Source organism: Maniola jurtina, chromosome 15, assembly GCF_905333055.1.
Source record: "Maniola jurtina chromosome 15, ilManJurt1.1, whole genome shotgun sequence".
Classification (NCBI taxonomy): Eukaryota; Metazoa; Arthropoda; class Insecta; order Lepidoptera; family Nymphalidae; genus Maniola; species Maniola jurtina.
Genome location: NC_060043.1, coordinates 3,215,666 through 3,239,276, shown reverse-complemented (window position 1 = coordinate 3,239,276; position 23,611 = coordinate 3,215,666). Strand labels below are relative to the sequence as shown.

At 39.0% G+C, this 23,611-nt stretch overlaps 2 protein-coding genes across 3 annotated transcripts in view; both read left to right on the top strand.

Annotated features, from left to right (window-relative positions):
* Nucleotides 1–21,220, top strand: part of LOC123872267 (pre-mRNA-processing-splicing factor 8) — a 35,152-nt gene extending 13,932 nt beyond the window's left edge. For both annotated transcript variants that reach the window (XM_045916439.1, XM_045916440.1), the window contains 19 exons: nt 98–305; nt 827–1,032; nt 1,440–1,630; nt 2,265–2,400; nt 3,042–3,211; nt 3,627–3,774; nt 13,098–13,226; nt 13,666–13,826; nt 14,206–14,397; nt 14,617–14,811; nt 15,372–15,543; nt 15,908–16,021; nt 16,665–16,838; nt 17,352–17,545; nt 17,980–18,195; nt 19,061–19,226; nt 19,607–19,810; nt 20,361–20,640; nt 20,917–21,220. In XM_045916439.1, the coding sequence (XP_045772395.1) occupies nt 98–305; nt 827–1,032; nt 1,440–1,630; nt 2,265–2,400; nt 3,042–3,211; nt 3,627–3,774; nt 13,098–13,226; nt 13,666–13,826; nt 14,206–14,397; nt 14,617–14,811; nt 15,372–15,543; nt 15,908–16,021; nt 16,665–16,838; nt 17,352–17,545; nt 17,980–18,195; nt 19,061–19,226; nt 19,607–19,810; nt 20,361–20,640; nt 20,917–21,077 (3,417 nt within the window). In that variant the 3' untranslated portion in view covers nt 21,078–21,220. The remainder of the gene's footprint in view (nt 1–97; nt 306–826; nt 1,033–1,439; nt 1,631–2,264; nt 2,401–3,041; nt 3,212–3,626; nt 3,775–13,097; nt 13,227–13,665; nt 13,827–14,205; nt 14,398–14,616; nt 14,812–15,371; nt 15,544–15,907; nt 16,022–16,664; nt 16,839–17,351; nt 17,546–17,979; nt 18,196–19,060; nt 19,227–19,606; nt 19,811–20,360; nt 20,641–20,916) is intronic.
* A 1,226-nt stretch (nt 21,221–22,446) lies between these two features.
* LOC123872296 lies at nt 22,447–23,086 on the top strand. The gene has a single exon (XM_045916507.1). The coding sequence runs from the start codon at nt 22,571–22,573 to the stop codon at nt 22,994–22,996; it is 426 nt and encodes a 141-aa protein (XP_045772463.1). The 5' UTR covers nt 22,447–22,570; the 3' UTR covers nt 22,997–23,086.
* Nucleotides 23,087–23,611: the final 525 nt, after the last annotated feature.

The following is a 23,611-nucleotide window of genomic DNA, read 5'->3' as shown; positions in this document are numbered from 1 at the left end:
ACGAGTGAATGTGTGTGCGTGCGTGCCTTCGTGCGTCCGTGCGTATGTGTGTTTGTGTGTGTTCAGCAATATCACAGCCATTATTTTTCTGAAATAGTGCCGAAGTCAACACGAAGAGCTCTCCCACCGCGACGGTGTCTGGAACCTCCAGAACGAAGTGACCAAAGAAAGGACAGCGCAGTGCTACCTTCGAGTTGACGATGAATCTCTTGCAAGGTTCCACAACAGAGTGCGGCAGATTTTGATGGCTTCAGGGTCCACCACCTTCACCAAGATTGTTAACAAGTGGAACACTGCACTCATTGGTAAGAATTCTTTTTATACCAGAACTTAGAAGGATAGGACCTTAAGAACGAAAGGTTGAGGCAGGGAGTTTTTTTTTTTACAGAAAATCTCACATTTTTATCATAAGTTGAAGACTAAGAAGACATTAAAAGAGAAAAGATTTTTTTTTTTAAATATTATGCATCCTTGTTTGCATGGAAAATGGCATACTAATGGTGTGACAAGCTACTTGATGCTTTAAAAATTCATTGAACGAGATTTACAAAAATTTTTTTTTCTCTCTCGTCTGGCTTTACAAAGATTAGCCAATGTCAAGTTTGTAGTTATTTACAAGTTAGGGAAACTATATAAGTATGGACGTCGTCTATGCCGGCGCTCGCCGACACACGCACGGCACCACTTTAGAGCGCTTCCCAACAAAAAAAAAACACTCCCAAAAAGGCAGAGCACGCGCGCCAACAAACGCCAAAACAGACGAAGATCTTTACAAAAATAACGCCATTATGTAGCTTCTTTTAATATAATCTGTTTTCATTCTCAGGTCTAATGACATACTTCCGCGAAGCAGTGGTCAACACGCAAGAGCTTTTGGACCTGCTGGTGAAGTGCGAGAACAAGATACAGACGCGTATCAAGATCGGCCTCAACTCGAAAATGCCCTCGAGATTCCCGCCCGTCGTTTTTTACACGCCCAAAGAGTTGGGCGGGCTCGGCATGCTGTCTATGGGACATGTTTTGATTCCACAGGTAAGAAAAAAATATGCCATTGTTTACCCAATTATTGGAGGGTATAGTGTTCTTTAACAGTTGTGTATGATTCTCAAAAGCTTTAGGTTTCGGCATCACTTTAAAGATTTCCGAAATTCCACGGTCAGCTTCCTGTATGCCTATACTCTATCTAGGAGAGGTTTGTTTGTGATTGGTTGGTCTCTCAAAAGTTTAAGGCTCATTTTTGTCTTTGTCACTTGTACGGAATTACGTGACAGAGAGAGCCTTATACTAATTTCTCTCCGTGGAGAGAGTGTAGGTATGCAATATCTAGATTAGTCCAATTATAATGGAATTCCGTGCATGTATATTCAACTAGATAGAACTAGAACGTGGCCTAAATAAATGCTTTGTTTTGTAAATTGAAACCAAATTCTTTCCCACAGTCCGATCTCCGTTGGTCAAAGCAAACCGACGTTGGAATCACGCATTTCCGCTCAGGCATGTCCCACGACGAAGATCAGCTCATTCCCAACTTGTACCGCTACATCCAGCCCTGGGAAGCGGAATTCGTTGACTCGCAACGAGTGTGGGCTGAGTATGCCCTCAAGAGACAAGAAGCCAATGCTCAGAACAGGTACTCACAAATTCTTTTATGATTACACTAGATGATGCCCGCGACTTCGTCCGCGTGGATTTAGGTTTTTGAAAAATTCTGTGGGAACTCTTTGCTTTTCCGGGATGAAAAGTTGCGTACCTATGTCAACTTTCGGGACGCAAGCTACCTCTGTACCAAATTTTATATACTAAATCGGTTAAATGGCTGGGCCGATAAGAATCACGTGGGAACTCTTTAATTTTCCGAGATAAAAAGTAGCCAATGTGCATCCCCGGAATGTAGGCTAACTGTATACAGAATTTCATTAAAAATCGATTTAACTGTTGGGCCGTGAAAAGCTGGCAGACAGACAGGTACACTTTCGCATTTATAATATTATTATGGGTTTTATGACGATCAATTTCCTATACGATTATTGATTAAATATTGTTATCAATATTTCTGATGTTTGATGTGATGAACCGCGTAGGGGTCCTGAAACCAGAGAATCCCTGTGCTCTGGAGGCGACTGATGTCTGCAGACCTTGCCGATCGCATCGTACTGCAACGTCTTTCGTCTGAGACAACGCTATCTGATCAAATAAAAACCAAAAAAATCCCTAACCAACTAAAAAAAAAAAATTGTAATAAAGTATTTTCTCGTGGTTTCTAGACGCTTGACTCTTGAAGATCTGGAAGACTCTTGGGACCGGGGCATACCCAGAATCAACACGCTTTTCCAGAAAGACCGACACACCCTCGCCTACGACAAGGGATGGCGTATACGTACGGAGTTCAAACAGTATCAGGTAAAAGTTCAATTTGATTATCTACACCTTCAATACTTTTTTAGATCTGACTAGATCGTTCTGGATATTTTCACTATAGGCTTAGCAGAATAACTGAGGAGGCTCCTGCGGTAGTGGAGAGGTGCAGGAGGGTGTCAGTTGTCACAAAATGAACCACTGAGCTCTCGCGTCTCGTCTTCACACCCTTCTCGCACTGCTACATTACCCCAGGAACCTACTCAGTTATGCGTTATGCCTGTAATTAACTATTTATATTAGTTATGACTAGTTTGTTATTAAAAGGAATAACTGCCGTTTCTTGCCGGCATCTTATTAGAATCTGATACTGTTGGTAGAGTCACTGCATTATAGAAGCAGGCGTTATTTTGCGGAAGTCCATGATATACAAGGAACCTAACCTTACAATGTCTACATCTCCTGAGGATGCTCCGGTGTCGGGGCGAAACGCGCGTCGAGTGGTGTTGGAATTTGTGTGGTGCTGCGTACCATACAGATTTCGTTGGTTTGGCGGATTATAGCAAATTAAGCTTTTGGTTCCTTGTATAGAGTCACTGCAAGCAAATAGAATAAGATGTATCAAAGGAGTTTGTTTTGTTTTTTTTAAGCACATTTATTGATTTTTAATATGATTTTATGTACAGGTGTTAAAGCAGAATCCCTTCTGGTGGACCCACCAAAGGCACGACGGCAAGCTGTGGAACCTGAACAACTACCGCACAGACATGATTCAGGCGCTCGGAGGCGTTGAAGGCATCTTGGAACACACGCTGTTCAAGGGGACCTACTTCCCTACTTGGGAGGGGTTGTTCTGGTAAGGAATTGTGTCTTAAATGCTATTTAGGCAGTTTCTTATACTAAGCAATGGCTAGGTAAATGTATGCGTGTGAATATGCGTGAGTATGCGCGAACGTGCGTATGTAGGTGCGTGTGTAGGAGCGTGCGAACGTGCGTATTTAGGTGCGTGCGTATGTGCGAACATGGTGTGTAAGTGCGTGCGTACGTGTGTAGGTACGTGCGTACGTGAGTGTTTGTATGGAAACGAATAGTGATAATTGATGAATAAAACCATTTTGAAAACCTGTTTACTGGTTGCAATCGCTAAAACGTATGTAAGGTTTTAAGAATTCAGCAAAGAAGGAAAAAGTTTTAAGAGATAGCTTTTTGGTCTTGTGTGACGCTCTTTCTTCTCTTGCACATCATTTTAATTAATAAATGATTGTTCACAGGGAAAAAGCATCCGGTTTCGAAGAGTCGATGAAGTACAAGAAACTTACGAACGCGCAGCGATCCGGTCTGAACCAGATCCCCAACCGTCGCTTTACGCTGTGGTGGTCACCCACCATCAACCGTGCCAACGTCTACGTGGGCTTCCAGGTAAATAATTAACTTTTATATCGATTTCTGAAGATTAACAAAATGTAAGTTTTAGCCATTTTAAGATACTCGATTATGTGCTTAACGGGGCTGTTCGCTGCCGGCCGATTTCGGTCGTAGGTATCTATGTCCAAGTAGGCAAGTATCCAGCCACTAGCGAGCTTACGTCATGCGCAGTGAGACTCCGACACAAATGGATACAACCCACGTGGACGAAATTTTGAGGTTTTGCAAGTAATAAGTATAATAATAGTTTTTTTTTTGGTAAAAAAATCAGGAGTGAGCGAGCAGAGTATGGCGGATTGTAGATGTTGGTGTACTTAATAATTTAGTTGGCGGATTGTTGTGCTTAATAACTCTGTAACACTATCATTGTACCTGCAATCCTGCAATTAAGACTATGGCTATTTGACTAATCGCAAAAATGCTGTACTTTGAAGTAAATTGTTTATTTTTCTAAAGCATTAACAGCTATTAAATACATGCAATTAAAAACTTCAGTTTGTGAAGATTATAAGTGCCTCTTTTAATTTTGTATACATTATCCCAATAAAAAAAAAAAACAAGTTGAAAACATTGCTGTTCGCAACTTGTTCTGTAAAAATTTTCTTTAACATCTTGATACTTTGAAGCCAACCTCCAGAAAATGATATGTTTAGGTTTAGCAATCAATTCGAACTGTTAGTTTTATACTAAATGTTTTTCATTTCTTAAATAATCTAAAACTAACCAAAAAACTTCCTGTGCTATTTATTTTCTTGCAGGCGCTCTATGGAATTCAGTGTCCACTGGACTGTCATGGCGGAAGGACTGTGCGCGTCATTTCGTCGCAAAATATTATTTAAAATGAATTTAAGCTTATTATTTTTGAATGAAAGTTGTGTTTATAATCGTTGAAAAATAAAATAGGGATTTTTTCATTTCTAAATGAAGCCTGCTTATATACTAAAATTTATTCTAAAGTTACGGTTTTACCAGGTAAATACTCGGAGGTTGTCATAGATTATGATGACAGATAGTAAGTGTTCTAAATAGGTATTATACCTATGTTTTTTAGGAGATAGCGCGCCTCGTTTCGGGCGCCGTGTTCCGAAATGGATTTCGTAGTAGTGCAAGTTTGGTGCAAGCCCCACATGACGGAGGGGTATGCGTCAGGCATTTCCTGTGTACAAAAAAAGACCTATATTTCGGATCCATTTTTCATCACTGACAATATGCACTATTCAAAGACGGGTCTTCAAGCATTGAGGAATTTTGGACGAGAGATATCTCGAAGGTTCCCGAAGGCTGCCTAACTGAGTTAGATTTGTCGGCTAGCTAGCTTTTTTTGAAATTGGACCTACTTAGCTGGATTGTGTGTTAGAGATTTCTTATGAGATATTATATGTACATAATAATATAACCATCATAAGAAAGCTCAGATTCATGCTGCGGGCAATGGGGAGAGCCTAAAGGTTGGAACGCCATTTCGGCGGCCGTGTTTCCTGCCATATATACCTTAGATACCTGCAAGCCAAGAGTGAATAGGCATCTTCTAGGTAAGCGTGCTCCAACTTGGACCTCATCATTGCTTTCTTTAAAGCATGATTGTCGTCAAGCGCAAGCGCAAAGATTCAGGCGGCGCAAACCCGTAGCATGTGGAAGACCCTATTAAAGACCTATGTTCACTGTGGACGTCTGTCGGTTGATGTTGATGATTATGTCTTTAGTGCAAGTAGTTCAGTAGTTTCAGAGTTTATCGATAACAAACAAACCTTTCCTCTTCATAATATATGTACTTAGTAGCGCAAACTTGGAAAAAATCTCGTGGAAACTCTTTGATTTTCCGAGATAAATGTCATTTTACTTGGCAGCCCTAATCAATTTTATCACTGATAATAATAACTAATTCATAACCGTTAAACCTAAGAGTCAAAATCTCGTTTTTCTAGTCGAGTTCCGTAGGCTCTTTGAACCCACCGCATTATTATCCCAAGAAAACCTACCATTAGATGTAGGAATAATGGAAAGAGGTCACAACCCTCAGCAATAAAGAATACGATGCGGAGAGAGATGTCACTCTTGAGAGTGACATCTCTCAAGATCAGTCTTTAAATGTATCCATGCAAAAAACCACGTCGACTGGTTGCTCCGTTGCAGCGTGATTGAATATTAAACCAACAAACACACTTTCGCATTTGAAATATGGCCAATGATTATAAGAAACAGTTTAAATCTCTCTCTGCTCTCCGAGAGACGTTAGGCAAAGTGAACACGAATTATGACACTTCTGTGTTCTTATACAAGCTTAGGTCTCTCAATTTTGTCAATTAATGTCAAATTTCTTTCTCATATCAAAACCTAGTAAGTGGTTTAAATTCAAGAGAAATTTAGGAACACACCTTTGAGAACATGGAAAACTTGCAGGTATGCAGGTTTCCTCACGATGTTTTCCTTCGCCGTTAAAGCAAGTGATATTAAATTGCTTAAAACGCACATAACTGAAAAGTTAGTAGTGCGTGATTCCAGGATCGAACCCCCGACCCTCGATTAGGAGGCGGACGTTCTAACCACTAGGCTATGACAGTTTTTAAATTAAAGGGGTTTAAATATTTTAGTGTGAAGACTGGCCTACACATTTATTCATTACATGTGCATCATTTTCTTTTTTAGGGTTCCGTACCTCAAAATGAAAAACGGAGCTCTTAAAGGATCACTTTGTTGTCTGTCCATTTGTCCGTCCGTCCGTCAAGAAAACCTATACAGTACTTCCCGTTGATCTAGAATCACGAAATTTGTTCTCGGATTTATTCCTTTACTTGGGCTATGAGAGTTGAGACCTATCTACCTGCCCATAATTCTAGGTTAACGGGAAATACCCTATCGGTTTTCTTGACAGACACGACAGACGGACAGACGGACAGAAAGACAGACAACAAAGTGATCCTATAAGGGTCCCGTGTTTCCTTTTGAGATATGGAACCCTAAAAACATTATGTAAGTATGCAAAGTATTTCCCTTGCAAACCATATTTAACAGTTGACATGTAGAGGTCATTGACTTTTCCTATCTTACTTTTAAGTTTTAATGCATTATTAAGTATTTACTGTTTTGACATGGTATTTAGATAATGGGTGATATTTATTTTATTTAATCTAATTCCTTTGAAAAACTTAGTAAGGCGCATTAATCTATAAAAAACCTAGCCAGTTCATAGACTTACTATGTTTTAAAATGGTCAAAGCGACTTACTAGCTTTTAATTTTACTTTAATGTGGGTGTCCTTACAATACAACGGGACATACTATGAAAGTTAGGCTTATGACATAAAACGATTTTCGGAAAAATGACATTTACTTTGTTTTGATATGGGGCGGTCGATATAATTAGGTACTAGGGTAAAGGCTCGAGTAAATGAACAGATTGGACGTTTTTACATGTATAAAGAACTGGAATAAAAAACCGGCTGATATACCTTTTTTAAATATTTTCTTACAAATTCTTACACTTTTTTCAATTTCAATTTCAAAACCGTGTTCCGTTCAAACCGTTCAAAAGTGCGTGTGCGTGCGTCCATGTGTGCGTGTGTGAGTGTGTGTGAGTATATACTTGTCTGTATGTTTGTACGAGTGTTTGTGAGTGTGGTATTGCGTTGTATAACCACATTAGTAGCGAACAGAGTCAAAGCTTCATACATGCGCGCTACGATAGGTACACTACTACAAGCTTGAGGCGCGTGTGTGCGTGAGCACAGGCCCTACGTCGCGTACGGAGAGAAATCGGCTTATACCGGCTCGGCCTGTGCTCAAGCTCAGGGGCTGCAGTACACGTCGCGCGTCGTGTTTTCATTTAATTTAATGTTAATGATAATAATTTAAATCGTGTTTAAAATCTATTTTCTTGAACTGTCATAGATTTTGTTCAAAATCAATATCTGACGATCCCTAGGATCACAAAACAGGAAATTGTTACCAAAACTTAAAACAGTTGGCACCATTTTGTAATTCTTTGTTAATTGACCGATTTCGTTCAAAATCGATATTTAGAGCTCCCTGGGATCACAAAATAAGAAACTGTTACCAAAATTTAAAAAAGTCGACGCCATTTTGAAAGTCTTTGTTAATTGACCGATTTCGTTCAAAATCGATATTTAGAGCTCCCTGGCATCACAAAATAAGAAACTGTTACCAAAATTTAAAAACGTCGACGCCATTTTGAAATTCTTTGATAATTGACCGATTTCGTTCAAAATCGATATTTAGAGCTCCCTGGGATCACAAAATAAGAAACTGTTACCAAAATTTAAAAACGTCGACGCCATTTTGAAATTCTTTGTTAATTGACCGATTTCGTTCAAAATCGATATTTAGAGCTCCCTGGGATTACGAAATAAGAAACTGTTACCAAAATTTAATAAAGTTGACGCCATTTTGAAATTCTTTGTTAATTGACCGATTTCGTTCAAAGTCGATATTTAGAGCTCCCTGGGGTCACAAAATAGGAAACTGTTACCAAAATTTAAAAAAGTTGGCACCATTTATAATTCTTTGTAAAGTGACTGATTTCGTTCAAAATCGATATTTAGATCTATCGATCGATATTTAAACTAAGCAATCACAACAAAAACAAACTTTGCCATCTTGTTGAACAAATACCTATTGTTTATTAAATTGTATTCTTCTGTGCCAACCCTACCAAAATAGTTATAAATTTTGCTCGCTTCTTAGAAGCTTTGCCTCTGTTCGCTACTCTGTGGTATAACACCATGTTAGTAAATCTTAGTATATTTTTAACCGACTTCAAAAAAAGGAAGAGGTTCTGAATTCGTCGGTATCTTTTTTTTTTAATGTATGTTCCCCGATTACTCAAAGACGCCTGGACCGATTTGGATTTTTTTTGTTTGATAGGGTATACTTCGCAGGTGGTCCCATATAAAGATGAAGATCTGATGAATATCTTCCGAGATGGAGAACGGAACTCCTCAATGGATAAGAGCAAATTGCTCGCGATCAGTGTAATATCTTAGTAAACAGTAGGGTTTGGCAAGAGTTAGGGTTAGGGTTTGGTTCGGGTTGTTTAGGTAAACTGAGTATGGCATATTATAGTACAGTGGGGCCACTAAAAATTGTGAAATAAAAAATTTTCAAAAGAAAAATAAAACCGACTTCAAAAACCACAATCACTAAAATTTTTTTTACTTTTTAGTGTTTGTGGTTTTTGAAGTCGGTTTAATTTTTCTTTAGATTTTTTTTAAATATTTATTCTGGTATTCTTCTTTCTTGGATAAGGATCCCTCTTGGGTATCCCCATTTCTCTCTGTCTTTGGTACTATCAAGCTAATTTTCTCTCGCGATTTGCACAATAGCATTAGACTAACGCGTCTTCGGTCTACCTATTTTTCTTTTACCTGCTGGACCTGGCCAAGGGGAGATTTTTCCTGTCCTTCTTTCATCTGTAAAAATCGATACAATATGACCATTTGCATTTCAGTTTTAGGGCATGTCTCAAGGTGTCTGTAGGCTTTGTCTTTTTTCTTATGTCTTCAATTCTCACTTTGAATATTTTTTCCTTAAGTTATGCTCCTTGCCATCGCCCTTTAGCAAGTCACTTTTTCTTTTTATATTCTTTGTCTGGACCCATGTTTGGCTGGCATAGGTAAGGCATGGCAGGATGCATGTATCTGTAACGGATCTTTTAAGATGTACTGGGTAAGCTCCTTTCATTCTTTCCTTTTGTGCCCAGTACTTGTTCGAACTGATGTTAATCCGTCTGTCTACTTCCTCTTCTGCACTTGTAACGCTGAATGAGACTTGTTATTTAAGATACATTTAGGAGCATAGGTATTGTAGTTCCAATACTTAATTGTATTTATTTGCCTGTTACTATAAATATGGCGGCTGATTGAATGAGGCCGATTGTTGTACCTCTGCGAAACTGTTCAAAAATAGTAAACTGAAGTAAGTAGGTACTACTTACAAAATTATGTCGCTTTTCATTGATAAATATGGATTTCGAAAATTTGACCACATTTCCAAATTTCGCGATATATAAAGTGGCTTCCGATTCCGAATCATTTCACTGGCATACAAAATTCAACTTTTTTGTTTTATTAGGTTTTGAAACTGTTTCTTACTAATTTGACGTCGCTGATTTCAGATCTACTTTAATTTTTTACACAGCAGCTCTAGTTTTTGAGATACAGGTACCCCCATATTTTGCACTATACTCACACTTTGTATGTTCACACTTTATTAAGATCTCACAAGTAATTTCCAAAATTTATCGAAGTGTTAACATCAAGAAGAACATCTGCAAGTTATTCCAATCATTTTTGTACCATTTGGTGGCGAGTACGTATTAAAGAATGTCGTGCAAGTGGGTCTAACTTTGTAAAACAAGCATACTCGGGCTACTTTGAGAACCCATTAGCAGCTAACAGCAAGGCCTGGACTCCAAATTTTTATATGTGGAAGCTGTATTTCCTCATTGCGTTTATGAGCAAATAAGAATAGACCCTACTTTTACTAAAAAAAAGTCTTATAATTTGGCGCGAACCATCTAAACACCATGATGATTATTATTTCTGCATTGTGAATATAACCAGAAGAAACAGCAAAAAAATTGTTCCAAGCGACTCTATTGTAACTTGCAGTCTACAATTAGAACGATTCTGACTTCTGGTGATAAATCTGTACCTCAGCCCCAACCCAGTACCTCCAATCTACTTCAAGAACTTTCAGAAGGTAGTGACGATGTAGTGACTTTTACATCTCAACTTAGACTATTTAATCAAAATGATTTGGACCACTTAATGAGAGATCTTAGATTGTCTAAAAAGCATCAGAACATGTGGCTTCTCGGCTCAAAGGAACAAATCTGATAACATGTGTTACGGTATATTGTTCTCACTACTCTCAAAACATTCAGCAGCTGATGTTGCACTTCCAGCGACTTGGGTGCAACATGGGCATTAAGTTTCATTTTCTCTGTAATCATTTAGACTGTTTTCCAGAAAATTTAGGTGACTTTCAACCTAAGATAACTATACCAAAGGGGATAATATCATATGAAAGGGCTCTATTATACATTCTAAAACAGGTTTTATTTATTATTATTATGTAAAATAGTTTTTGATTTATCGCGCAAAATGTAGAAAAAAATATACAATAAGTCAAAAACTGTGAAAATCTGACAATTTTTTTTGAATTCCAAGCCGAAAATATATTTAAGAATTTATTTATTAATAGGAATCGAGAGTTTATGCACTAGATAGAGTTCGTTCATTCACTGAAATTCCCAGTTCATTTACTGGCAATTTATCCTTTTCTTAAATAAAATAATTTATAATAATTAATACCACGCATTTTATTTGATTTTTTGATATTTAAATAATTTAAGAGTGTTTACCTACTGTGTACAGACACACAAAATATAAAAATTAGATATAGAACGATTCTCATATACCTTAATTTTAGGTCAATATCAGGGTAGTCCTTATTCGTTCATGTACTGGATCTTTTACCCTCCTACGTCAAAATACTAAAAGTCCGCGTAAATTTCGCAGATTGAAATGTCTGCTTGATCAATTGTCAATAGAGGGTCATGGCATGTCAAAATTGCTAGTTTGAAGGTGAAATCGTCTATGTCATTCGCATTGGTTTTCCTCTTAATCATTTGTATTTGTAACTACACCCATACTATGACAATGTCACATTGACCCAGCGGCCATCTTGGATTTCAAGAATAATACCATATTCGTTCTCAACCACCCCGATAACCTTGAAATGACACTTATAATGCGAAAGGCTGAGTTTGTTGTGGGCTCTTCTCAGACTTGGGCGCGTTTGGAACCCTCGTAGCTTTAGTTTTAAGTTACGTAATTAATTATCACCACTATATCGTACAAATTTAACAATTTCGACCATCAAAAGGAGTACAATTGTACCTACTTTAAATAAATGATTTTGACTTTGACTTTGAAAGTAACAAATTAGTGCAATAGCCATCTTGGATTTAAAAAATAATATCATATCTGTTTTTAGACACCCAAAACCCCGAATATGAGGCCCATAATGTAAAAATTTTGCGGCAGCCATTTTGGATTTCAAAAATAATATGATATTCGTTCTTTGTCACTCCTAAAAAGCTGAAAACGACACCCATAGTGTGAAAATGACAACTTGGAGCGGCGGCCATTTTGGGTTTTTAAAATTATAGCAAATTTTACAGATAACGAAACCGTTTTTTGACGGAATCCTAAAAACCAACCGATAACTAAATGCCAAAATTTGTCTCAGCAAATAATTGATTTAATCGACTTAAATCTACTTTTTTAAACTTGCTATATTTTACTTGTTGTTTTTGCGTGTACGATTTGAAGTTCACGATTCCCGCGTAAAAGTAGAGCTGGCGGCGAGAAGCGTAGTCCCCCTTCGAAGGCCGTCGGCAGAGTGAAATTTCGGTCCGTGCGCTTCCTGTTATATCAGTGAGATTTTGTATCGCAAATCCCCATACGATTTTGTATGGAGAATTTTTGTGGAAATACTTGGAGTGCTTGAATGTTTTTCATTAAATAATGAAAGCACAAAAGTCTAAAATAAGATAGGCCAATTCTACTTCAATTTCTTTCATTTGTAAAAAGGATTTTTGTTTCGTGTTTACTGCAGTAGACAAATCATATTTACGGGAACTTTACAAGGCGTTTTGGTTGATTTTTCGAGATTTTAGCAATGTGTTTTATTTTTTCTTTGGATAAATAAGGTATTTTCGTCAAATCCGAAAGGCTCTCAAAGAAGATCAACCTTTTAAACTTGCTACACTATTTTTTGTTTCTCAAAATATTTCTGTTTAATACGTTAAACAAAGGTAATTCGTGAGCATGTTTAGCGTATAAGACCCTTAAGAGAAAAATAAACTTGGAATGTTTGATAAAGAAAAGTACATAATAATATCATATTCTTATGACACAGAAGACCCTCTAAGAAATTTGTCTTTTAGTTGGGTGGCTATTAATAATTAAGTAAAGATTGTAACTGAATGGCTGAAATAATTTTGTTTCTTTCTAGTATTACCAATTTCATTATTGTCCATATCATTTGTCACTATTGCCTGTTCTGTCTGTCTGATCTTTTACGGGTGAGTTGCTGAACCAATTCTGACGAAAGGCATAGAGATAGCTTGTATATCTAGGATACTTTCATTTCGCAAATTGAGAGACTTCTCAAGTTCTAAGTCAATATGGAAGATATCGCGGGCATGAGCTATTAGCTTTTAAATTTGAGCTATTAGCTTTTAAATCTTTAAATTCTTGAAATACGTAATTTTTGTAATTTTTTGTCCATTAGGTGCAACTGGACTTGACGGGCATATTCATGCACGGCAAAATCCCCACGCTCAAGATCTCGCTCATCCAGATCTTCAGGGCTCACTTGTGGCAGAAAGTCCATGAGTCCATTGTTATGGACTTGTGTCAGGTAAGACCAATTACTGGTATTATTCCAAAGGCCAAGTGTTCACTAAGAATAAAACTTGCTGAAGTTGACTCTGGCAAGTAAATTGCACGTCACTTGCACAAATAAACATATGCGTAAGGAATTTTTTCTATCGAAAATCTATAGATATTGACATGATAATGTGGCTAATTCTTTTTCACATAATTTTAACTGCATTTTGTATTTTAAGCACTCTTGACATACCACCTTGGTAGATGCTAGTAAAATGTTGCAGTAAAATTTCTTATTTGTGCAAAAAAGCTGCGTATCTCATTGTAAAAAATATTAGTAAAAGTTTGGTATTTTTCAAAATCTCTGCTCTTTAATCTGAATATTGATTAAAATATTAATAGTCAATTACTAAAATTAGTATTATTAAAAAAAAATTCTTTAAAAGTACCTTTTTCCGGAAATCCTACAGGTGTTCGATCAAGAACTCGACGCCCTCGAGATTGAGACAGTCCAAAAGGAAACGATTCACCCACGTAAATCCTACAAGATGAATTCCTCGTGCGCCGACATTCTTCTGTTCTCCGCGTACAAGTGGAACGTTTCCCGCCCATCGTTGCTCGCTGATACCAAGTTAGTGTAAAGTATAAATAATTTAACCAAGTTGTATTTCGTCACCCCTGTCTTAAGTTCTTGGCTTGCCATGGCTCATAGCTTGTAGGACTGATAGATGTTAGTTCACCCTTGAGTTTGAAATAGTCCAAAAGGAAACTATTCATCCACGTGAATCCTACAAGATGATTTCCTCATGCGCTTGCAGATTATTTTAGGTCTTATTTTCGTTTACTAAAGGCCAGAATTATTTACCTATTCACACTTATCGCAAACTTTAGCCATTGGATCCATACGAAACACTCTTTCCCATTACTGGACTCTTAAGGGGATTATAGGTCTTTAATAGACCTTTTGTGGTCAAACAGCTTATTTTTAAGTAAAATTATTCTATCCTCAGGGATACAATGGACAACACAACGACACAAAAGTACTGGCTCGACATACAACTCCGATGGGGCGACTACGACTCGCACGACGTAGAGAGATACGCGCGAGCCAAGTTCCTGGACTACACCACGGATAACATGTCCATATACCCGTCACCCACTGGACTGCTTATAGCCATTGATCTGGCTTATAACTTGCACAGGTACAGGTCTTTTGTGTACTTACTAGCTGATGCCCGCGACTTCGTCCGTATGGATTTAGGATTTTTCGAAATCCGTGGGAACTCTTTGATTTTCCGGGTAGCCTATGTGCTAATTCAGGACATTATCTATCTTCATTCCTCAGCCAATTCCGTCTAGTAGTTTTTGCGTGAAGGAATATGTAATTGTAGGTGCTTCTTATATTATTTATTCATTTTTAGTGCGTACGGCAACTGGTTCCCGGGATGCAAGCCCCTCATACAGCAAGCGATGGCGAAGATAATGAAAGCGAACCCGGCGCTATATGTGTTACGAGAACGCATACGCAAAGCACTCCAGCTCTACTCGTCAGAGCCGACTGAGCCGTACCTATCCAGCCAGAACTATGGTGAACTGTTCTCCAACCAGATCATTTGGTAAGAAAGAATTCAAATTATTTAGTAACTAGACGATTCCCGCAACTTCATCCGCGTGGATTCAGGTTTTTAAAAATCCCGTGGGAACTCTTTGCTTTTCAGGGATGAAAAGTTGTCTGTGTTAATTTCCGGGACGCAAGCTACCTCTGTACCTTTCATATAATAAATAAATACACTTTATTTGCACAACCACAAGAATGATTACATTAAAGAATAAAAAACACAGACAGAGGGAAGATACAAAAGGCGGCCTTATCGCTAATTAGCGATCGCTACCAGGCAACCTTAAAGATTGGAAAGTATAAGGAAAATTATATATAAATCGGTTTAACGGATAAGAATTCTCCATAATGTTCTCCAAGGTGTCTGATGTCTGCCAATCTGCATTGTAAGGTGAACTATGGCCTAAAACCTTCTCCTTCTGAAAGGAGACCTGTGCTCAGTAAATAGATCAGCGATGAGTTGGTGATAATGATGATCATTCATTTACCCATTCATTTACTAGCATTCTTTCATTCATGTACTAGCAATTAGACTGACTGGCTTATCGTTTGTAACAGGTTCGTCGACGACACAAACGTATACCGAGTGACGATCCACAAAACGTTTGAAGGCAACTTGACGACGAAGCCCATAAACGGAGCCATCTTCATCTTCAACCCGCGAACTGGACAACTGTTCCTTAAGATCATCCACACCAGTGTCTGGGCTGGCCAGAAACGTCTCGGACAAGTATGAATATGTATAGGAGCAGTATGCTATGGGCTCAATCCATATTAATATTATAAATGCGAAAGTGTGTCTGTCTGTCTGCTACGTTTTCACGGCCCAACCGCTGAACCGATTTTAATGAAATTTGGTACAAACATGGGATACATCCCGGGGAAGGACATAGGCTACTTTTTATCCCGGTAAATCAAAGAGTTCCTACGGGATTTTAAAAAACCTAAATCCACGCGAGCGAAGCCACGAGCATCCTCTAGGAGGAAAATAAATAAATAAATAAATTTTATATAACATTTAATGCCATTGTATTCAACCAAAAGTAAAAAGAAGTGCCTTAAATAACCAATAATTTTCATTTATGTCATAACAGCTCGCGAAATGGAAGACGGCTGAAGAAGTGGCGGCCTTGATTCGTTCTCTGCCTGTTGAAGAACAGCCCAAACAGATCATTGTCACGAGAAAGGGAATGTTGGATCCTCTCGAGGTATGCCATATTTTACCATCAGAAGAATAAACATAGAATACCTAATAAATTGACATTCGAAAATAGAGGTCACAAACTCACATCTATTAAAAGTTAAAACCCAACTTCAACCAATTAACTAAAGCGCCGGCCACAAAGGCCAGACGTATGCGTCGCGTAAGCGTAGACGTAGCGCGTACCATTGCGTTGTAATGTATGGAACTGTATGAGACATTTATGCCCATGATCACTGGAGTCCATTTTCTCGATCTAATTTGTAAGTTAAAGTGAGATAGCGATAAGTAGGTTTTGGATGTAAAAACTTCATTTTTTACTGCTTCGTGGTTATGTCATAATAGAGCATATACAATGCTTCTATATTTTATCCATCGCTGCATATAATATCCTTTCCTTTAATTATTTTAAAATCGTGTTGTCGCCAGTAGTTATAAGTAGGCGACACAGAGCTGCTATACTAAGGTTGAAATCTATAAAGCACACTTTGACTTTGCTTAGACTTACGTTTCATTTAAAACGAGACAGATTTACGCCAACGGTATATCGCTCTCTCGTTCTAACAGTGTCTTAAGTCTGAGCAAAATCAAATCTATAGATCTCAGCCTTAGTTGTGTTATACTTTTCAAAACATGCTGTCGTTCCCCAGGTCCACTTGCTAGACTTCCCTAACATCGTGATCAAGGGCTCGGAGCTGCAACTGCCGTTCCAGGCGTGTCTGAAAGTGGAGAAGTTCGGCGACCTCATCCTGAAGGCGACTGAACCACAGATGGTGCTGTTCAACTTATATGATGACTGGCTGAAGACAATCTCTTCATATACTGTAAGTAAAAACCTTCTGCTCTGTAGTGTTAGTTTTTTATCCCACTTGTTGGGATTTTTTTGTCCCTGTACTATATCATTGAATTCCAATTTCCCAGCTCCTCAATCCTGATGCTGCAGGAACTATCCTACAAAACTGGAAATTCAAAACTGCTGGTGGTTCTGTTCTCTCTGCGCTGGTTTCCGCATTTAAACGTTTCAGTCTCTACTGCTGGTGGTTAATTGATATTGTAGTTACAAAGCACTGACTCTCTCATTGAACTCCAAGTCCCGATTTCTCAATTTTTAGGGTCTGTTCAGATAACCTGGTGTAGAGAGCAAAGCATGATTGTATTTAAAATTAATTGACTTTTAGGATATTAAAATAAGATTCGAGCATCCTCTTATCAATAAACAAAATAATTGTGGGCAAAACGATCTATTTAGCCTTCTTTTTCTTCTCTCTGGGCTGGTTTCCGCACTTAAACGTTTCCGTCTGTTGTGCGTCTATTTACCCTTATTTGTCCCATCGCAGGCATTTAGCAGACTGATCCTGATCCTGCGAGCGCTCCACGTGAACACAGAGAGAACCAAGGTTCTGCTGAAGCCAGACAAGACGACGCTCACAGAACCGCATCACATCTGGCCCACGCTGACTGACGATGATTGGATCAAGGTAGAGGTCCAGCTTAAGGACCTCATACTCGCTGACTATGGCAAGAAGAACAAGTAAGCGGATATGTTGCATTGTTAATGGTGCTATAGTTATAGCTGGGCTTACTTGGTCACGTGACCCGAGATAAATATATACAGTTATAAGTATATACCTCTATATGTTAGGCGATGTACTTGCGCAGAAGTTTTATTTGTGAATGGCGCTAAAATATCTCAGCCAATCATAGCGCACGACCGTCCGCTATTGGTTGTTGCCTACGCGCCATGTTTTGTACGCCCGAATTATGAGCGAGAGTCTTGTTCTTGCGAGTGAGTCTCATACGTGGAAGGTACTACTACTATTAAAATTCTGTGCTGAGAGGGATTTTAAGTTTTTGAGGAACTCCAGTTTCTCTTAAAAAGTTACTAACAGCGCATTTAGTTATTAGTTAGTTACCTTTTCATCAACTTTTATTGTGATGTCGACTAACTTTAATTTTATTCCAAAGTGTGAACGTGGCGTCCCTCACGCAATCCGAGATCCGCGACATAATCCTGGGGATGGAGATATCGGCGCCGTCCGCTCAAAGGCAACAGATCGCAGAGATCGAGAAGCAGAGCAAGGAGCAGAGTCAGCTGACGGCCACCACGACGCGCACCGTCAACAAGCACGGCGACGAGATCATCACCTCCACCACCAGCAACTACGAGTCGCAGACCTTTAGGTAACATTGTAAAAGACTAGATGAAGCCCGCGACTTCGCCCGCGTGGATTTAGGTTTTTTAAATCCCGTGGGAACTCTTTGATTTTCCGGGATAAAAAGTAGCCTATGTGCTAATCCAGGATATCTATCTCCATTCCAAATTTCAGCCAAATCCGTCCGGTAGTTTTTGCGTGAAGGAGTAACAAACATACACACACACATACAAACTTTCGCCTTTATAATATTAGTGTGATAGTGTGAAGTGTGATTATAAAAGCCTAGACGATGCTCGCGACTTCGTCCGCGTTAACGTCGTTTGCACATCATAAAATTTAGAGCCTCGATAGCTCAATGGTTGAGGAGCGGACTGAAATCTGTAAGGACGGCGGTTCAAAACCCGCCCGTTGCACTATTGTCGTAGCTACTCCTAGCACAAGCTTTACGCTTAATTGGAGGGGAAATGCCATGCCAAATCATGACTAATACTCCCCGTATTAGTCATGATTTAGCATGGCTAATATTCTTTTTTATTTTTACTTACAAAATATTTATCACAATCACACTAATATTATAAAGGCGAAAGTTTGTGTGTATGTGTGTGTGTATGATTGTTACTCCTTCACGCAAAAACTACTGGACGGATTTGGCTGAAAAATGGAATGGAGATAGGTTATACCCTGGATTAGCATATAGGCTACTTTTTATCCCGGAAAGTTAAAGAGTTCCTACGGGATTCATAAAAAACCTCTATCCACGCGAACGAAGTCGCGGGCATCAGCTAGTACATTTATAAAAATCTGAGCGAGAGACTACAGGGTGGCTGCGACATGGACAGGGCTTTCCCTGCCGCTTCTACTTGAATCCCATGTTTCTGTTTTCCTTGCAGCTCGAAGACAGAATGGCGCGTCCGAGCCATATCAGCGACGAATCTCCACTTGCGAACAAACCACATATACGTCAGTTCCGACGACATCAAGGAGAGTGGTTACACATACATTCTACCTAAGAATTTGCTCAAGAAGTTTGTGACCATATCCGATTTGAGGGCACAGGTAAGCTTTATTTCGATAGAATTGACCTTTTTTTAGCTAATATTGTGATGACTTGAATATGTGAATTATTTCCAATAAGTTGCAGACTAAAATCCTATTCCTGGGCCGACAGTGGTATCGATTACGACTTTCTCTAAACTAAATTTAGAGTATTTGCATCTTTCAATATTTGTAAAACAGGATGTTTTAGCAATATCAAAAGATTTTTTTTTAAATCCTTTAAAGCAATACGTTTGTTGCCTTAGTATATTATTATTCCAAAAAAAAAATTGTGGGCTGCAACTTGTTTTTGCTTACATGTCCAGTGGCATACAAATTTTCCTAGATTTTTTTGAAAAAACCCTTCTATAGGTGCTAAGTTCAATAAGTTCATATTACAGATCGCATGCTACCTATACGGTACATCGCCGCCAGACAACCCGCAAGTGCGTGAGGTCCATTGCGCGGTCTTACCGCCTCAGTGGGGCACGCATCAAACGGTCCACTTGCCCCGTCAGTTGCCCAAACACCCCGCGCTGGCACACTTGCAACCCCTCGGCTGGATGCACACTCAACCCAACGAGTTGCCGCAACTCTCGCCTCAGGTAAAGCCGGAAACAGACTTACTGATTGTTCACCCCTAACTAGATTTGAGATCAATAGAGCGCACCTTGACTTTGCTCAGACTTAAGACACTGTTAAAACGAGAAAACGTTATACCACTGACATAAATCTGTCTCGTTTTAACTGAAACTTAAATCTAAGCAAAAGGAAAGTGCGGTCTATAGATTTCAACCTAAGATTTCGCATCCTATGAGTTTGGGACACCTTGTTAAACTGTCCAAAACACCACAACATAAATTGATTTCGGTGAAAAGTATTTGCAGGGAAAATTCAGGCAGGCTCTCTCTCGCAACGAAAAAAATGTAGATATCGCAAAAAGTGTACATTCTATTTCTATTTCATACTTGAGTAAAGCCAGTATTAATTGTTAGGCAATTGACATAGGCAACTTTTTATCCAGGAAAATCAAACAGTTCCCATGGGACCATTAAAAACCTAAAATTAAAAACCAGACGAAGTCGCGGGCATCCCCTAGTTCATTATATTTGTGTCAATAAACGAACACCTAACCATCAAAGATCTTGTTCACAGGACATAACATCACACGCGAAAATTATGTCCGAGAATCCAACATGGGATGGCGAGAAGACAATCATCATAACCTGTTCCTTCACGCCCGGCTCCTGCTCGCTCACCGCCTACAAACTGACGCCCAGCGGGTACGAGTGGGGTGCGAAGAACACCGACAGAGGGAACAACCCTAAGGGCTACCTCCCCAGTCACTATGAGAGGGTGCAAATGTTGCTGTCGGACCGATTCTTGGGGTACTTTATGGTGCCTTCGCAGGGCAGCTGGAATTATAACTTTATGGGTAAGTGCGATGTTTCACTTTTTTAACCCCCGACCCAAAAAGAGGGGAGTTTGACGTGTGTATCTGTGTGTTTGTGTATCTGGTTTAGTTTTCAGTTACCAGTTCTTTTCTAGTTAAACTTTCACTTGTCGGGGGTCTTATAAATTTTTAATTTACACTTGTAGATCATATCAAAGCCCATTTTTCTGTACAAACATCAAAAATATGCACTGAATTGTGCGCTTCCTGGTTTTTAAAGAAGGAACATAGTAACATGCATCATGTTTTTGTTATCAGGTGTTCGCCACGATCCAAACATGAAGTACGGCGTGCAACTAGGCAACCCCCGCGAATTCTACCACGAGGTGCATAGACCGGCTCACTTCATGAACTTCGCGGCTATGGAGGATGCAACGGCCCCCACTCTAGCCGCCGATAGGGAGGACCACTTCGCTTAGAATAAACCATAGACTAAAAATAACTTTTAAGCAAACTTCAATCAGTTTTTGTATTTTTTGAGAAATGATATCAGTTTTGTGTTGGTTGTTGAATTCTGTGTACGAAACAAGTATGAAAACTGTAAATAAATAAGAATAAAATATTTATTTGTTGTTTTAATTTTTATATACCTACTCCTTCGTTTGAATAGGAAGACGTAGCCGTCACCTTTATAGTTGCTCCAAGAGCATGGACAAATCAAGAGTTCAAGACTTGGGATGACGGACGCAATTAAATACAGACAATTCACATGCCAACAAAGGTTGAAACTACTTACAGTACGCGACAAGTTGACATGGCAATCGGGACGCCCCGCTTACCCGCAGCGAGTTAGCGTGGGGGCTGAGCGGGTATGCGGGACGTCCCTACCTCGAGTACCTCGGTTGTCATCTGTCGCGCACTATAGATTACATCTTATGCCGGCTCTACACTCGCACGCAAAGTTGCGCCGTTATGGATGTATGTCGCGATCCACGCGTGAACCTGTGTCCCTCCACACTCGCAAGTCTTGTTCGTGACGTTGACGATGCGTTCACGTTCGCGCCGCAAACCCTTTGCCGCGGACCAAAAACCGACACTGATCGGGGAAAGGCGTGAACACTCGTGATTCGCAGTTGTCGCGGGCTTTCGCGGCCGTTCGCACCGCGAGTGTAGAGCCCACTTTACGATAGATACTTTTTCGAAGACATGCGAAGAGACATCTTCGCTACTCCATCATCTCTCGTCGAGGTCTAGTTCCGGACTTCAGATTATTTTTATGTGACGCCGTTTGTAATCATCATAGAACAATGAATCATCATAAATAATCGATAATTTGCATATTTTATTTTAGGCTAAAAATTGCTTCGTAAAATTAAGCTACCTATATTGTACATAATTGTTATTATTACCATCGACCTAATTATAATCTATGATCTATGATTATTACCAGGCATGCCATACCTGTGTGCCATACCAACAATGCCATACCCACCAATGCGGGACTTCGTCTGTGATGGCGTTTGCTATGCTTGTTTGGAGTGTTTTTTTTTTGTTAAGAGTGGCTGGTTTTTGTGTTAGTTGGTGTTTTTTGGTGGTGGAGCTGACTGGGAAGCGCTCTAAAGGGGCGCCGCGCGTATGTCGGCGGGCGCCGGCGCAGACGGAGTCCATACTTGTATAAATTCAATAACTTGAAAATATCACAAACTTGACATTAGCTTATCAGAGTAAAGCCAGATTTAAAGGAAAAAAAAATACCCACCAATGCAGGTCCATCTCTATATACCACTGTCAACGTCAATTTTATAGATTGTCAATGTCAATCAATATTGACATTTGACAATAGCGTTTTGTTTTCAAAGTTTTGTTTCTTGATGGTTTCTTGAATTTTAATAATTTAAGCAGTGATTCAATTCACCAAGATTTTAAAAGCGAATTAACTAGGTATCAGAAGAATAGATATTAGTGAAACAAAATGGCAGATAAAGACGACTTCGAAGATAGCCAGTATCCCGACAACGACGAATACGTCCCGTACGTGACAGCCGGTAACCTAGCACAAAGGAATGGCGCCAAAGTAAGTCTCTGGGGAAAAGTTACCAAAGTTTCCGCTAGCGAGGGGTTCTACGTGAGAACGGTTGATGACCAAGAGATTCTTATAAGGCTCAAAAAGCCACTGAGTGAGCCTTTGGAAGGTTGGTACGAGATTCACGGAGTTTCTCAAGGAAAGAGTGTAATTTGTGATGAATATGTTCCATTTTCGGGTGATATGGCCAAGAATATTGATGTAGAAGGTCATAAAAGTTTGGCGAAGCTGCTGGGAGCATTAGATGACCCTTGGAATTTAGGGGAAGACTCAAGTGCTATGCAAGGTGTCACCGCTATGGATGAGAACTTTTGAATCTGTTCTACCTTTGCTTTGTTACATAGTCCTATTTAAGTTTGTATAATATGCTTTGATAAGTTATAATATAAGTACTATTTTTTGTAATTTGATTGTTTCTTTTTATTGCTTATCGAATGCAATCCTATCAATTATTATTTATTATAAACTAGAGGATGCTCGCGACTTTGTCCGCGTGGATTTTGGTTCTCAAAGATCCCATCCCACTCTTTGATTTACCGGGATAAAAAGTAGCCTATGTCCATCCTGGGATATAAGCTAACTCTGTACCAAATTTTGTCAGAATCGGTTAAACTGTTGGGCTGTGAAAAGGTAGCAGACAGACACACTTTCGCATTTATAATAGTATGGATAATGTAGGTAGTCTGTGCATGCAGACTTCATCAAAACTTGAATCAAATTAGTTGTAAACAGTTTTCCTAGGAATATAAACTGAAACAATAAAGAGCTTATAAGGCAATTTTGATTAGTCTAATGAATTTTGTACTAATTTGGTTAAGTGAGCACATAATTACCAAAAATACACTAGTGTCTTTTCTGCAAAACTTTATTATTTTCATTCATTGAAACATTTACACTTACATTATTTCATATATTTCTGGCACAAAATTT

Coding starts and splice junctions, on each gene's coding strand:
- LOC123872296 (XM_045916507.1), top strand. CDS start 22,571: ATGGCAGATAAAGACGACTTCGAAGATAGCCAGTATCCCGACAACGAC.